This window comes from Coregonus clupeaformis, chromosome 3, assembly GCF_020615455.1.
Source record: "Coregonus clupeaformis isolate EN_2021a chromosome 3, ASM2061545v1, whole genome shotgun sequence".
Lineage (NCBI taxonomy): Eukaryota > Metazoa > Chordata > Actinopteri > Salmoniformes > Salmonidae > Coregonus > Coregonus clupeaformis.
The window spans coordinates 4517647-4531358 of record NC_059194.1 but is presented as its reverse complement, the minus strand read 5'-3'; the positions used below and the strand labels follow the sequence as shown (position 1 = coordinate 4531358).

The 13712-nt window shown below is 46.2% G+C and overlaps 1 protein-coding gene across 1 annotated transcript in view; it reads right to left on the bottom strand.

The window, feature by feature from the left end:
- The window catches only part of LOC121538027 (SH3 domain and tetratricopeptide repeat-containing protein 2-like), an 81337-nt gene extending 68004 nt beyond the window's left edge, over positions 1–13333 (bottom strand). The window contains exons 1-15 of the mRNA XM_045206444.1: positions 13321–13333; positions 13007–13141; positions 11625–11752; positions 11298–11403; positions 10818–10961; positions 9594–9792; positions 7634–7749; positions 5449–5644; positions 4660–4796; positions 4401–4451; positions 3588–3898; positions 3109–3303; positions 2631–2932; positions 2129–2360; positions 1639–1965 (exon numbers count right to left, since the gene is read on the bottom strand). Coding sequence (XP_045062379.1) covers positions 1639–1965; positions 2129–2360; positions 2631–2932; positions 3109–3303; positions 3588–3898; positions 4401–4451; positions 4660–4796; positions 5449–5644; positions 7634–7749; positions 9594–9792; positions 10818–10961; positions 11298–11403; positions 11625–11752; positions 13007–13141; positions 13321–13333 — 2592 coding nt within the window. The remainder of the gene's footprint in view (positions 1–1638; positions 1966–2128; positions 2361–2630; positions 2933–3108; positions 3304–3587; positions 3899–4400; positions 4452–4659; positions 4797–5448; positions 5645–7633; positions 7750–9593; positions 9793–10817; positions 10962–11297; positions 11404–11624; positions 11753–13006; positions 13142–13320) is intronic.
- Between the last annotated feature and the right edge of the window lie 379 nt (positions 13334–13712).

The following is a 13712-nucleotide window of genomic DNA, read 5'->3' as shown; positions in this document are numbered from 1 at the left end:
AATAGTATAGAGATGTCTATAATGCTACCTGTAGAGACTGTAGTTACCTGTAGAGACTGTAGTTACCTGTAGAGACTGTAGTTACCTGTAGTTACCTGTAGAGACTGTAGTTACCTGTAGAGACTGTAGTTACCTGTAGAGACTGTAGTTACCTGTAGTTACCTGTAGAGACTGTAGTTACCTGTAGTTACCTGTAGAGACTGTAGTTACCTGTAGTTACCTGTAGAGACTGTAGTTACCTGTAGTTACCTGTTGTGACTGTAGTTACCTGTAGTGCAGTGGTGTAAAAGTACCCAATTGTCATACTTGAGTAAAAGTAAAGATACCTTAATAGAAAATTACTTCAGTTAAAGTGAAAGTCACCCAGTAAAATCCTACTTCAGTAAAAGTCTAAAAGTATTTGGTTTTAAATATACTTAAGTATCTAAAGTAAATGTAATTGCTAAAATATACTTAAGTATCAAAAGCAAAAGTATAAATCATTTCAAATTCCTTCTATAAAGAAAACCAGACGGCACCATTCTCTTGTTGTTGTTTTTTTTACGGCTAGCCAGGGGCAAACTCCAACACTCAGACATAATTTATACTGAACAAAAATATAAACGCAACATGGAAAGTGTTGGTCCCATGTTTCATGAGCTGAAATTAAAGCTCCCAGAAATGTTTCATATGCACAAAAAGCTTATTTATCTACAATGTTGTGCACAAATTTGTTTACATCCCTGTTAGTGAGCATTTCTCCTTTGCCAAGATAATCTATCCACCTGACAGGTGTGGCACATCAAGAAGCTGATTAAACAGCATGATCATTACACAGGTGCAACTTGTGCTGGGGACAATAAAAAGCCACTCAAAAATGTGCAGTTTTGTCACACAACACAATGACACAGATGTCTCATGTTTTGAGGGAGTGTGCAATTGGCATGCTGACTACAGGAATGTCCACCAGAGCTGTTGCCAGATAATTTCATGTTTATTTCTCTACCATAAGCCAACTCCAACGTTGTTTTAGAGAATTTGGCAGTACGTCCAACCAGCTTCACAACCGCAGACCACGTGTAACCACGCCAGCCCAGGACCTCCACATCCAACTTCTTCACCTGAGGGATTGTCTGAGGAGGGGGAAGAGGGGTGCTGAGGAGTATTTCTGTCTGTACTAAAGCCCTTTTGTGGGGAAAAACTCATTCCGATTATCTGGGCTTGTGAAAGTCATGTGAAATCCATAGATTAGGGCCTAATGAATTTATTTCAATTGACTGTAACTCAGTAAAATCTCTGAAATTGTTGCATGTTGCGTTTATATTTTTGTTCTGTATAAAAACTAAGCATGTGTGTTTAGTGAGTCCACCAGCTCAGAGGCAGTAGGGATGACTAGGGATGTTCTCTTGATAAGTGTGTGAATTGGACAATTTTTCTGTCCTGCTAAGCACTCAGAATGTAACGAGTACTTCTGGGTGTCATGGAAAATGTATGGAGTAAAAAGTACATTCTTTTCTTCAGGAATGTAGTGAAGTAAAAGTAAAAGTAGTCAAAAACTATAAAAAGTAAATTGCGGATACCCAGAAAAACTACTTAAGTAGTACTTTCAAGTATTTTTACTTAAGTACTTTACACCACTGCTGTAGTGACTGTAGTTACCTGTAGAGACTGTAGTAGTGGCTGCAGGGTGTTATGTGCCCTCTCAGGCTGTCCTGTCAGGACTAACAACCATCCCAGCAGTACTGAAGCCTCAAACCCCTCCTCCTCGTTGATACCACCCCCAGTCTGTACAGCCTGCTGGGCACAGGGCAGGGCCTTCTCCAGGGCCCCGTGTTGCTGGTACACACAGGCCAGGCCCAGACACAGGTCTCTCTGGGTCTTAAGGTCCTCACCCCGCTCCGCAATGGCCAGAGCCTGCTGCAGGTACACCACAATCTGGGCCGGGAGAAGAGACGTCCCCTCTTTCCATCTCGGGTTCAAACGCACCTATGGAACATTTACATGTAAAACATTTTAAGTATTATATGTTTTTTTGCATTTTTTGGTTTGTATTTTGTCTATTTCCAGTCTGTTGTATACTGTGTATCAATATGTCATTTGTTTTGGGAATATTAGAATGTGATGGCCTAACAAACAAACCATAACCTACCGAGTTCCTGCTGAACAGTTCTATCCTGTGGAAGGCGTCCTGTAGTGAGTGGTCCTGTCCAGAGTCCAGGCTGAGTGATGCCAGGGCCAGGTAGGGCATGTATTTACGGTGGTAGAGCCGGGACAGGAGCCAGTTGAGGTCCAGGGGGGTAATGGGGCGTCCCTCCTCAGCAGACAGGGTAACGGTGAGGAACTGGAGACGCTCCACGAAGGGCAAGGCGTCCTCTATCTTTCTATATTAATAATTGTAGTAATAATTATAATAATTATATATTTGATTTATAACAAACTTTATATTGTACAAAAATCACATAAAAGTGATACAGTGTGTGTATTAAAAATATATAAAAACAAGGGACATAGGCTACGTCCCAAATGGCACCAAAATGTCCTATATAGTGCACTACTTTTGACCAGAGCACTATGGGACCTGGTCAAAAGTAGTGCAATATATAGGGAATAGGATTCCATTTGGGAGCATTGACAACACAGACAACACCAACCTAAGGAGGAGGAAGAGGCTGGCGGTGAGGTAGCAGGCCCGTGCCTCCAGGTGTTTGTCCCCCTCCACCACAGACCTCTGCAGCACCAGCTTCAGCAGCTCAAACTCATCCAGGGAGGTGAAGGTGTGGCTGGGGAGGCAGAGAAGCAAAGCACTGGCCTTCTCCAGGGTCGGGGGCAGCTTGTCGGCCATCTTCTGTTTGAGGTAGACGGCTGTGAGGTTGATGTACAGGGCGATGAGGAGAGGGAGGTCAGAGAAACCGTCGACAGAGATGCCAAGTGCTTCCTCGTAATACACACGGGCCTGGGACAGAGGGGTGGGAGAAGGACCTTGAAGTAAATTTAAGAGCACACTCATATTATGCATGTGTGTTTGTGTGTGTGAGTGCATGCATGCATAAATGTGTGTGTTTGTACGTTTGTGTGTATGTGCTGTGTCCATATGTGTGCGTACTCCAGTGTTCCTCCCTTCTACCCTACCTGGGAGTACTTGAGCTTCTTGGCGCAGAGCCTCCCCAGTAGGAAGCATGCCCGTCGTTGTGCCCAGGCCATGCCCGTTCTCTTGGCCCCTTCCCTGACAATCTCCAGGTGGCCCAGTAACTCCTCCTCACTCTGTCCTGAGAACGTCAGCCACAGGAAGGAGTGGTGGAGGTCATACAGGGGCAGGAAGTCCTCCTGGAGGAGAGGAGAGGAGAGGAGAGGAGAGGAGAGGAGAGGAGAGGAGAGGAGAGGAGAGGAGAGGAGAGGAGAGGAGAGGAGAGGAGAGGAGAGGAGAGGAGAGGAGAGGAGAGGAGAGGAGAGGAGAGGAGAGGAGAGGAGAGGATATATATTGCTTATAGTACTTTATTGCCAATCAACAGTGCTTGAATCAATGAATAAACAAACACACAAGTGAACTGAATAAACCAGACGCGTCTAAATCCCTTCAATTTCAAAACAGTGGCCCTGTGACCTCTCACCTGAAAGTGATGCACGTTGAGCAGGGTCAAGGTTGGGTCACAGACCTCCGACTCCTCCACCTCCCAGCTCCCCTCCTCCAGGAAAAGGGGCGGGTCTTCCTGGAACTCGTTCATCGCTCTGAAGGTGTCGTCCAGACTGAAGGACAGCAGCTCCCCGTCACCGCCACGCCCTAAAGCATTCTGGGAGGCGTAGAAGGAGGGGCGGGGCGAGGAGTGAGAGAGGGAGGGGCGGGGGGAGGAGTGGTAGGGGGGTGTAGCGTCGCTCTTCTCTGAGATGATGGACTGCCGGGCGCTGGCGTGGGGCTTATGCTCTGAGAGAGAAAGATATGAACACTGAGTGTAAGGGTTTAGATACACTGTATATGAAACTCCATGTACTGTACGTTGTTCAAGTAAACTGCATTAGAAATGTAGCTATGAAACTTCCTTGACTGTCAAAGTAAATTGTACTAGCAGTTCAGCTTGGTGCTGCAATGTGTATACTGCCTTTTCAACTAAATAATAAAATATCTCTCCTTGTAAAATGTAATGTATGCAAAAACTGAAACATTATTGGTTTCCCTCTCTCCTACTAAACAGGGAAGAAAAGTAAAGAGTTTGACTATGTATAGAGTTCCCTGTTGTTTATGTTGTTTCCAAAACATCTACAGCTGTCAGGAGAAAATGTTCTTGGCTTTGACTGAGACAGAAGGAAATATTGGCCTTTAAACAATCCTCTACCATTCAGCTGAGGCTATATTAAGAATCTGATAAACAACGTATTAACTTTGATAAACATTTTATTACCTTGTTATTAGATCACATATTACTAACCTTGTTTAGGTTGGTTTCTGATGTACGTAAAGTCAGACTGATCCAGTCTATCTGTGGGAAGAAAACAGTAGTCTGACAGTACTCAGAATAACACAGTGGTTCCCTGCCTACAGTAATCTTACAGTACTCAGTATAACACAGTGGTTCCCTACTACAGTAGTCTGACAGTGCTCAGTATAACACAGTGGTTCCCTACTACAGAAGTCTGACAGTACTCAGTAATTCCCTATACTGTATAGACTGAGGGATCCTCTCCTACCAAGTCTGTAGACAGCACTGATGTCAGAGGAGAAGAGCCTCTCTAGCAAGCCGCTGTCTATGGGTTCAGTACTGCAGGGGTTAACCTGGGACAGAGACGCACGCTCCTCCTCACTCAGAAACACAAGTTGTCCATCTCTGAGAGGGAGGGAGAGAGAGAGAGTGAGAGAGTAGAGAGAGGGCAGAGAGATGGAGTGGGAGAGAAACAAAGAAAGCATTATCACCCACATGAGTCTGCTCTCAACCACCCCTCAAACCCTCCATCCGAAGCCTCTACTATTGACAACAGATAAACAGATAGACCAAGTAAATGTGAACAGAAAACATCACACACTGTCCACTGTCTTAACTGCTCCTAGAAGACTGGAAAGAGTTGAGGGGTGAATAAAAACATGTTTTGGTATTGTAATGCTGTTATGTATAGCTCTTACAGTGGTTTGGTATTGCAATGCTCTAATGCCATCAAACCCCTGCAACTTATCCAGAATGCTGCAGATCGCCTGGTTTTCAACATTCCCAAGTTCTCCCATGTCACCTCGCTCTTCCAGCACACTACTCTGGCTTCCAGCCGAAGCTCACATCCACTACAAGACCATGGTACTTGACTACGGAGCAGCAAGAGGAACTGCCCCTCCCTGTGCTCAAACCCTACACCCCAACCCGAGCACTCCGTTCTACCACCTCTGGTCTTTTGGCCCTCCCACCCCTATGGGAGGGCAGCTCCCGCTCAGCCCAGTCCAAGCTCTTCTCTTCTCTGTCTACATTTAAAATGTAAATGTATTGCTCTTACAGTGGTTTGACGTTGAGTGGCTTGACGTGAGCCTTGTGTACAAAGCCGGTGTGTCCTGTAGAGCAGTGTGTTCCTATGAACAGGTCAAGACCTCGGAGTAGCATCCCCTGTATCTCAATCAGGTCACCTCGACTCAGCTGGAGCTCATCAGAACCTACTGTGTTATGGTCAACTACAGCCTCACAGGAACCAGTTACTGCAGGGGGAGGGGAGAGGAGAGGGAGTTGGAGGAAATGCCTAGTATTTGTATTGAACACTGGCCTATGAGGCGTAGGTAGAAGGTTCCTGTCCTCACCTATAGGGTGGTCAAACTGTCCTGTTTCTGAAGGGTTAGAGTTAGGGATAGGGTTAGGGTTAGGGTCAAAACCTATAGGGTGGTCAACATGTCCTGTTTCTGAAGGGTTAGGGTTAGGGCATAACCTATAGGGTGGTCAAAATGTCCTGTTTCTGAAGGCTTAGGGTTAGGGTTAGAGTTAGGGTTAGGGTTAGGGTTAGGGTTAGGGTTAGGATTAGGGATAGGGTTAGGGTTAGGGTTAGGGTTAGGGTTAAGGTTAAGGTTAGGGTTAGGGTTAGCGTTAGGGTTAGCGTTATGATTAGGGCCTCACATATAGGGTGGTCAAACTTTCCTGTTTCTGAAGGGTTAGGGTTTAGGTTAGGGTTAGGGTTAGGGTTAGGGTTAGGGCCTCACATATAGGGTGGTCAAAATGTCCTGTTTCTGAAGGCTTTGAGTTAGGGTTAGGGTTAGGGTTAGGTTAATTAAAGAACAGACAAATCTGATGTGCACTGGCATAGGCAAAACTTTTATATTAAATGGTTAGACTTATATAAAAATACTTCTATAACTAAAAAGCATTTAAAATAAAACTAGGGTTGAGAACCAGGGATCAAGACTGGGAATTAGAGACCAGGGGCCAAGGTCCAAACGATGAGCAGAATTTGGGATGAGGATAGGGGATGGGGATTAAGGTTAGAATAAGGGCTGGGAGTAAGATTTAGGAATTAGGGGCTAGTGGTTAACGGTAAGGATAAGGACTGGGGGTTAAGGTAAGATCCACAAATGGATGTAGGCAATCTCATTTAGGCCGGTGGGGTTAGGGTTAAGATTAAGGTAAGGGTTAGGTTAAGGTAAGGGTTAGGTTAAGATAAGGGTTAGGTTAAGGTAAGGGTTAAGGTAAGGTAAGGTAAGGATTAGGTTAAGGTAAGGGTTAGGTTAAGGTAAGGGTTAGGTTAAGGTAAGGGTTAGGTTAAGGTAAGAGTTAGGTTAAGGTAAGGATTAGGTTAAGGTAAGGGTTAGGTTAAGGTAAGGGTTAGGTTAGGTTAAAGTAAGGGTTAGGTTAGGTCAAGGTAAGGGTTAGGTTAAGTTAATGGTTAGGTTAATGTGAAGGTTAGGTTAAGGTAAGGGTTAGGTTAAGGTAAGGGTTCACACATAGGGTGGTCAAAATGTCCTGTTTCTGAAGGTTGAGGGTTAGGGTTAAGGTTAGCATTAGGGTTAGGACTTAACATATAGGGTGGTCAAACTGTCCTGTTTCTGAAGGCTTAGGGTTAGGGTTTAGGTTAGGGTTAGCGTTAGTGTTAGGGCCTCACATATAGGGTGGTCAAACTGTCCTTCTTCTGAAAGGTTTTTATTTTCATACTGGCCCCTCGTGGGAATCGAACCCACAACCCTGGCGTTGCAAACGCCATGATCTACCAACTGAGCTACCTCCCTGCCGGCCATTCCCTCCCCTACCCTGGACGAATTGTGCGCCGCCCCATTGGTCTCCCGGTTGCGGCCGGCTACAGCAGAGCCTGGATTCGAACCAGGATCTCTAGTGGCACAGCTAGCACTGCGAAACAGTGCCTTAGACCACTGCGCCACTCTGGAGATAAGGGGTTAGCGTTAGGGTTAGCGTTAGGGTTAGGGCCTCACATAAACGGTTGTCAAACTGTCCTGTTTCTGAAGGGTTAGGGTTAGGGTTAGGGTTAGGGTTAGGGTTAGGGTTAGGTTAGCATTAGCGTTAGAGTTAGGTTCTCACATATAGGGTGGTTAAACTGTTCTGTTTCTGAAGGGTTAGGGTTAGGGTTAGGGCCTCACTATAGGGTGGTCAAACTGTCCTGTGTCTGAAGGGTTAGGGTTAGGGTTAGGGTTAGGGTTAGGGTTGGGTTAGGGTTAAGGTTAAGGTTAGGGTTAGGGTTAGGGCCTCACCTATAGGGTGGTCAAACTGTTCTGTTTCTGAAGGGTAAGGTTTGGGGTTAGGGTTAAACTGTCCTCTGTCTGAAGGGGAGCATCCGGCACAGCCAGGGTACTTCCTCAGGAACCACCTACACAAACAGGAAACACATCAGCTTGGCACAAAATAGCTGCCATATTTCCTTACAAAATATGAGGTGAGAGGAAATATGTCACTGTGTCATGTTATAAGCTGAACAAACAGCATATGATGTAATGTGACTTACTGGTAAAGGGGGTATGGGTTATGGGGTAGGAAATAGGTAATTCACTGTTAGAAGGGGTATGGGTAAGGGGGTAGGGACTAGGTAATTCAATGGTAGAAGGGGTATGTGTAAGGGGGTAGGGACTAGGTAATTCAATGGTAGAAGGGGTATGTGTAAGGGGGTAGGGACTAGGTAATTCAATGGTAGAAGGGGTATGGATAAGGGGGTAGGGACTAGGTAATTCACTGGTAGAAGGGGTATGGATAAGGGGGTAGGGACTAGGTAATTCACTGGTAGAAGGGGTATGGGTAAGGGGGTAGGGACTAGGTAATTCACTGGTTGAAGGGGTATGGGTAAGGGGGTAGGAACTAGGTAATTCACTGGTTGAAGGGGTATGGGTAAGGGGGTAGGGTGCTAGGTAATTCACTGGTAGAAGGGGTAAGGGTTAGGGGGTAGGGACTAGGTAATTCACTGGTAGAAGGGGTATGGGTTAGGGGGTAGGGACTAGGTAGCTCACTGGTAGAAGGGGTATGGGTTAGGGGGTAGGGACTAGGTAGCTCACTGGTAGAAGGGGTATGGGATAGGGGGTATGGACTAGGTAAATCACTGGTAGAAGGGGTATGGGTTAGGGGGTAGGGACTAGGTAGCTCACTGGTAGAAGGGGTATGGGATAGGGGGTAGGGACTAGGTAGCTCACTGGTAGAAGGGGTATGGGTTAGGGGGTAGGGACTAGGTAGCTCACTGGTAGAAGGGATATGGGTTAGGGGGTAGGGACTAGGTAGCTCACTGGTAGAAGGGGTATGGGTTAGGGGGCATGGACTAGGTAGCTCACTGGTAGAAGGGGTATGGGTTAGGGGGTAGGGACTAGGTAATTCACTGGTAGAAGGGGTATGGGTTAGGGGTAGGGACTAGGTAATTCACTGGTAGAAGGGGTATGGGTTAGGGGGTAGGGACTAGGTAATTCACTGGTAGAAGGGGTATGGGTTAGGAGGTAGGGACTAGGTAGCTCACTGGTAGAAGGGGTATGGGTTAGGGGGTAGGGACTAGGTAGCTCACTGGTAGAAGGGGTATGGGTTAGGAGGTAGGGACTAGGTAGCTCACTGGTAGAAGGGGTATGGGTTAGGAGGTAGGGACTAGGTAGCTCACTGGTAGAAGGGGTATGGGTTAGGAGGTAGGGACTAGGTAGCTCACTGGTAGAAGGGGTATGGGTTAGGGGGTAGGGACTAGGTAATTCACTGGTAGAAGGGGTATGGGTTAGGGGTAGGGATTAGGTAGCTCACTGGTAGAAGGGGTATGGGTTAGGAGGTAGGGATTAGGTAGCTCACTGGTAGAAGGGGTATGGGTTAGGAGGTAGGGATTAGGTAGCTCACTGGTAGAAGGGGTATGGGTTAGGGGTTAGGGACTAGGTAGCTCACTGGTAGAAGGGGTATGGGTTAGGGGGTAGGGACTAGGTAGCTCACTGGTAGAAGGGGTATGGGTTAGGGGGTAGGGACTAGGTAATTCACTGGTAGAAGGGGTATGGGTTAGGGGGTAGGGACTAGGTAATTCACTGGTAGAAGGGGTATGGGTTAGGGGGTAGGGACTAGGTAATTCACTGGTAGAAGGGGTATGGGTTAGGGGGTAGGGACTAGGTAGCTCACTGGTAGAAGGGGTATGGGTTAGGGGGCATGGACTAGGTAATTCACTGGTAGAAGGGGTATGGGTTAGGGGGTAGGGACTAGGTAGCTCACTGGTAGAAGGGGTATGGCAGCGGCTGCATGGTGTTGACAGGCACTAGTCCGTGTTGCCCGGTGGAGAGAAGGGTGCCCTCCCAGTGACTGTCCTGCCCCGTGTCTCTAACCATCAGCAAGTCGTTACGTCTGAAACACAACTCCTCCTCCTCCTCACTATGCTCGCAACTGCTCACCAGCGCCTTGGCAAAGAACAAACCTGAGGGAGAGAGATACATACAGGTGAATAACACGCAAAGAACAACACACATACACACACACACACACACAGGGGGATTTCTGTAAAGAATGAACATTTGACTGAACTAAAGGGATCTTTTCATGGAACTGAGGCTCTGTCCTGCTTCCCAGAATGTTGTTTTAAAAATCCATTCTCAACACACACACGCCTTTCTTTCACTGGCTATTGATTCCTCTCAGGTATTAGGGAGAATAGTACTTCCTCTTAAAACATTATGTCTGCAATGTAAATTCTGGGTAGGACAATAGCAATCTAAATGACATTAAGCTAATGGGTGACAAACTGTATAGAACATCCATCTTTGGGCAGAGAGTGAATAAGGGCACTGTCATTGTTTTGCTGTTTTACTCTATCTCTGGACATTTCAGAACATGTCATCAGTTTAAGTTTACGTTTACGTCATTTAGCAGACGCTCTTATCCAGAGCGACTTACATTATTTATTTTTTCATACCCCCTGTGGGAATCGAACCCACAACCCTGGCGTTGCAAACACCATGCTCTATCAACTGAGCTACATCCCTACCGGCCATTCCCTCCCCTACCCTGGACGACGCTGGGCCAATTGCGCGCCGCCCCATGGGTCTCCCGGTCACGGCCGGCTACGACAGAGCCTGGATAAGTTGAGCTGCATTTCATGTCTAGGTATCTGGAACAACTTGTTCTGAAATACCATAAAAATGTCCTTTCAGTTCAGTGGTTGAATAATAAGTTGACCTTTTATGCTTCTGTACTGCTCTGAGGAGAGTGTGATGTAAACTGATGTTGATGATGAGGGTCAAGAAAGTAGAGCATATAAGGAGTTCATAGAGTTTATAAGGTCTTCATAACATGTCCATTAATAGTTTGTAAACTGTTCATAAGATGTCTATAAAGAGTTCATAAGATGTTATAGCATGTCATAAGGTGTTCATAAGGTGTTTATAAAGAATTTATAAGATGTTCATAAGATGTTCATAAAGAGTTCATAAGGTGTTCGTTCACCCTCCTGCAGCAGCAGTCCCAGGTAGAGTGTGGCCAGGTGTTCCTCATCTACAGTCACAGTGATCTCCAGGTCCCTCAGCAGCTCAGTGTCCAGCCAGAATGACTGGTCACACAGGAAATTCTCCAGGCACCGCGCCACATAACCTGGACATAAAAAAGAGACAACATAAGTTCATAACATGTCATAAGGTATTTATAACATGGCCTATGGTGTTCATAAGGTTCACCACGCCACATAGCCTCGACACACAACAAAGTAAGATGAAGTTGTCCCTACATCCTGATGCAAGGTCTGGTTTTTTCCACGTCGATGGTTTAGGTTAGGATTGGGTGTGGGACGCTGATCCGCTTAGGTTAGGATTGGGTGTGGGACGCTGATCCTAGATCTGTGCCTATTTGCAACTTCTAACCAGACCGGACAAAATAATCAGCCATCAGACTGTGTTAATGAGAGTTTCATCCAGGTCAGGTAGAGCATACCTAGAGCCAGGTAGGTAGAGAACTTCCAGATCTCCTCTACAGTCTTGAAGGTGATGACAAAGCTGTCCTTCTCAGCGTGGACAGACAGCAGACGGGCAGACAGGTCCTATAGGGAGGCAGAAGAACCAAAGACATTGATGAAGGAACAGCGAGGTTGCAGAGAAGGTCACCTTCATGCTATACCAACCCCTAGCCCCTACATCAGGGAGAAACAACTTTTATTAGAGACAACGGTTGGAACTGCACCTCTGGTCTAGGCGGGATCATCTGTTTTGGCATGCTGGCATGCCTTGACCTCTAACCCCTGACCTATGACCTGTGACTAACCTTGAAGAGCTGGATGACGTCCTGACTGTTGCTCTCGACGACCCTGAGTCTGGTACGGAGCGCCTCCTGTAGTTCAGAGTCAGGTATTACACCTGAGCGCCGCCGACCGCTGAACACCAACACCACGTCTACACACACACACAAATGCACACACACACACTGTCAGTCTCGAGATCACCGGTAGGCGTATTGACTGATACTGTGATGTTGTCATGTAGACATCAACATGCAGAGGTAAAACTGTTTAGGAGTAAATTCTCCCAGAAGGTAAGTGTATTATATAGCCATGCTAATTGAGTGTATTACAGAGTCATGCTAAGTGAGTGCATTGTAGAGCCATGCTCAGTGAGTGTATTATAGAACCATGCTAAGTGAGTGTATTGTAGAGCCATGCTCAGTGAGTGTAGTATAGAACCATGCTCAGTGAGTGTATTACAGAGTCATGCTAAGTGAGTGTATTGTAGAGCCATGCTCAGTGAGTGTATTGTAGAGCCATGCTCAGTGAGTGTATTACAGAGTCATGCTAAGTGAGTGTATTGTAGAGCCATGCTCAGTGAGTGTATTGTAGAGCCATGCTAAGTGAGTGTATTATAGAGCCATGCTAAGTGAGTGTATTGTAGAGCCATGCTCAGTGAGCTCATATTACACAGCAGCTGCTGAGTGTCTCAGTGTTAGACTGTAGGAATAACAGAGCTGCTGAGTGTCTCAGTGTTAGACTGTAGGAATAACAGAGCTATTGCAGCCTTGAGTGACTCTTAGTGGACGTTTAAAGGGACCTTTTAACATTAGGTCCATTTGGGAGAGAGCTACACTGGAACCTGCTGGAGGAAAGACACAGAGTATCATAGAGTAGCTAAGTAGCTGTGTCTACTGTAACGTTAACATTAAGGGAAGATGAGGAGTCATTATTCCCAAAGGTCAGTTTTGATGCAGGATATTGGCATACATACAGACAACATCAATCAAATTCAATCACATTTATTTATAAAGCCCTTTTTAAACCAGCAGATGTCACAAAGTGCTATACAGAAACCCTGACTAAAACCCCAAACAGCAAGAATGAATGATAAAGTGATCATATAAAGTGATAGGCACTTGATGTACACTACTGTATAGAATAGAGACAGGATACAATAGAGATGTAATGATAGCGTCAACAACAAGACACAAACAGAACCACAATAAGCATCACACCACACAACCATGGCCAGCAGCTGTTAACACCACTACATTAGCAGTTAGCACATCCATAGTAGGACTAGAGAGAGAAACACCCTGGCTGTCCTAAATAGCATCCTATGGGTCAAAGGTAGCACCCTATACAGGTATTAGGGTGCAATTTGGAACACATCCATAGACAGTATCTGTGAGTAGAACAGTACCTGAGGAGAACCTCTCTCCCACGGCCAGTGACACGGTGCTTCCTCTGGTGAACACCTCCTTCCTCTTCCAGTAACTGTCCGGCTCCGCCTCCCCATCCCCAGACTCCACCCCTGGCCCCTCCTCCCCCTCCACCCCTGGAGAAGACAGGAAACAGAGGTCAGGTCAGATCAACCCAGGAAGGAACGGGATGAGACAGTTGTTTTGGGGGTTGATTTTAAAATGTACTTTTGTGTCAGCAACATGTGCTCTGTAAGTAAGTGCAAGATCATCGATCAACCTTGTTTTGTGACAACTATGAAGGGGGAATGGAGACCACATCGCTTCATCGTCTATCCTTCTGGAATGCAAACCAGTCAAGGTAACCAGACAAAGTGACCGAATTGGAGGTTTGTCTCTGTCACTGTATGAGGGAACATTCACACTAAAAGTTATATGACTGCTTGTGTACAGTATATTCTGTGATCCAGCTGATGAGGTTTTCAATAGTGATTAGTTGGTTTCCTCCAGAACATCGACAGGACATGAAGAGTCTATCATAGCCCACACATCTAATAATATACTGCATCTCACAGATGGTCTATTACAATACAATGAGTTGCTCTGGTTGTCCTGACAGGGCTTTGTGACCTGTGGCGGATTCCCCGGTGTTGTGTGACACACACACGTGCGCACGTGTGCGCGCACACACACACACACACACAGAAA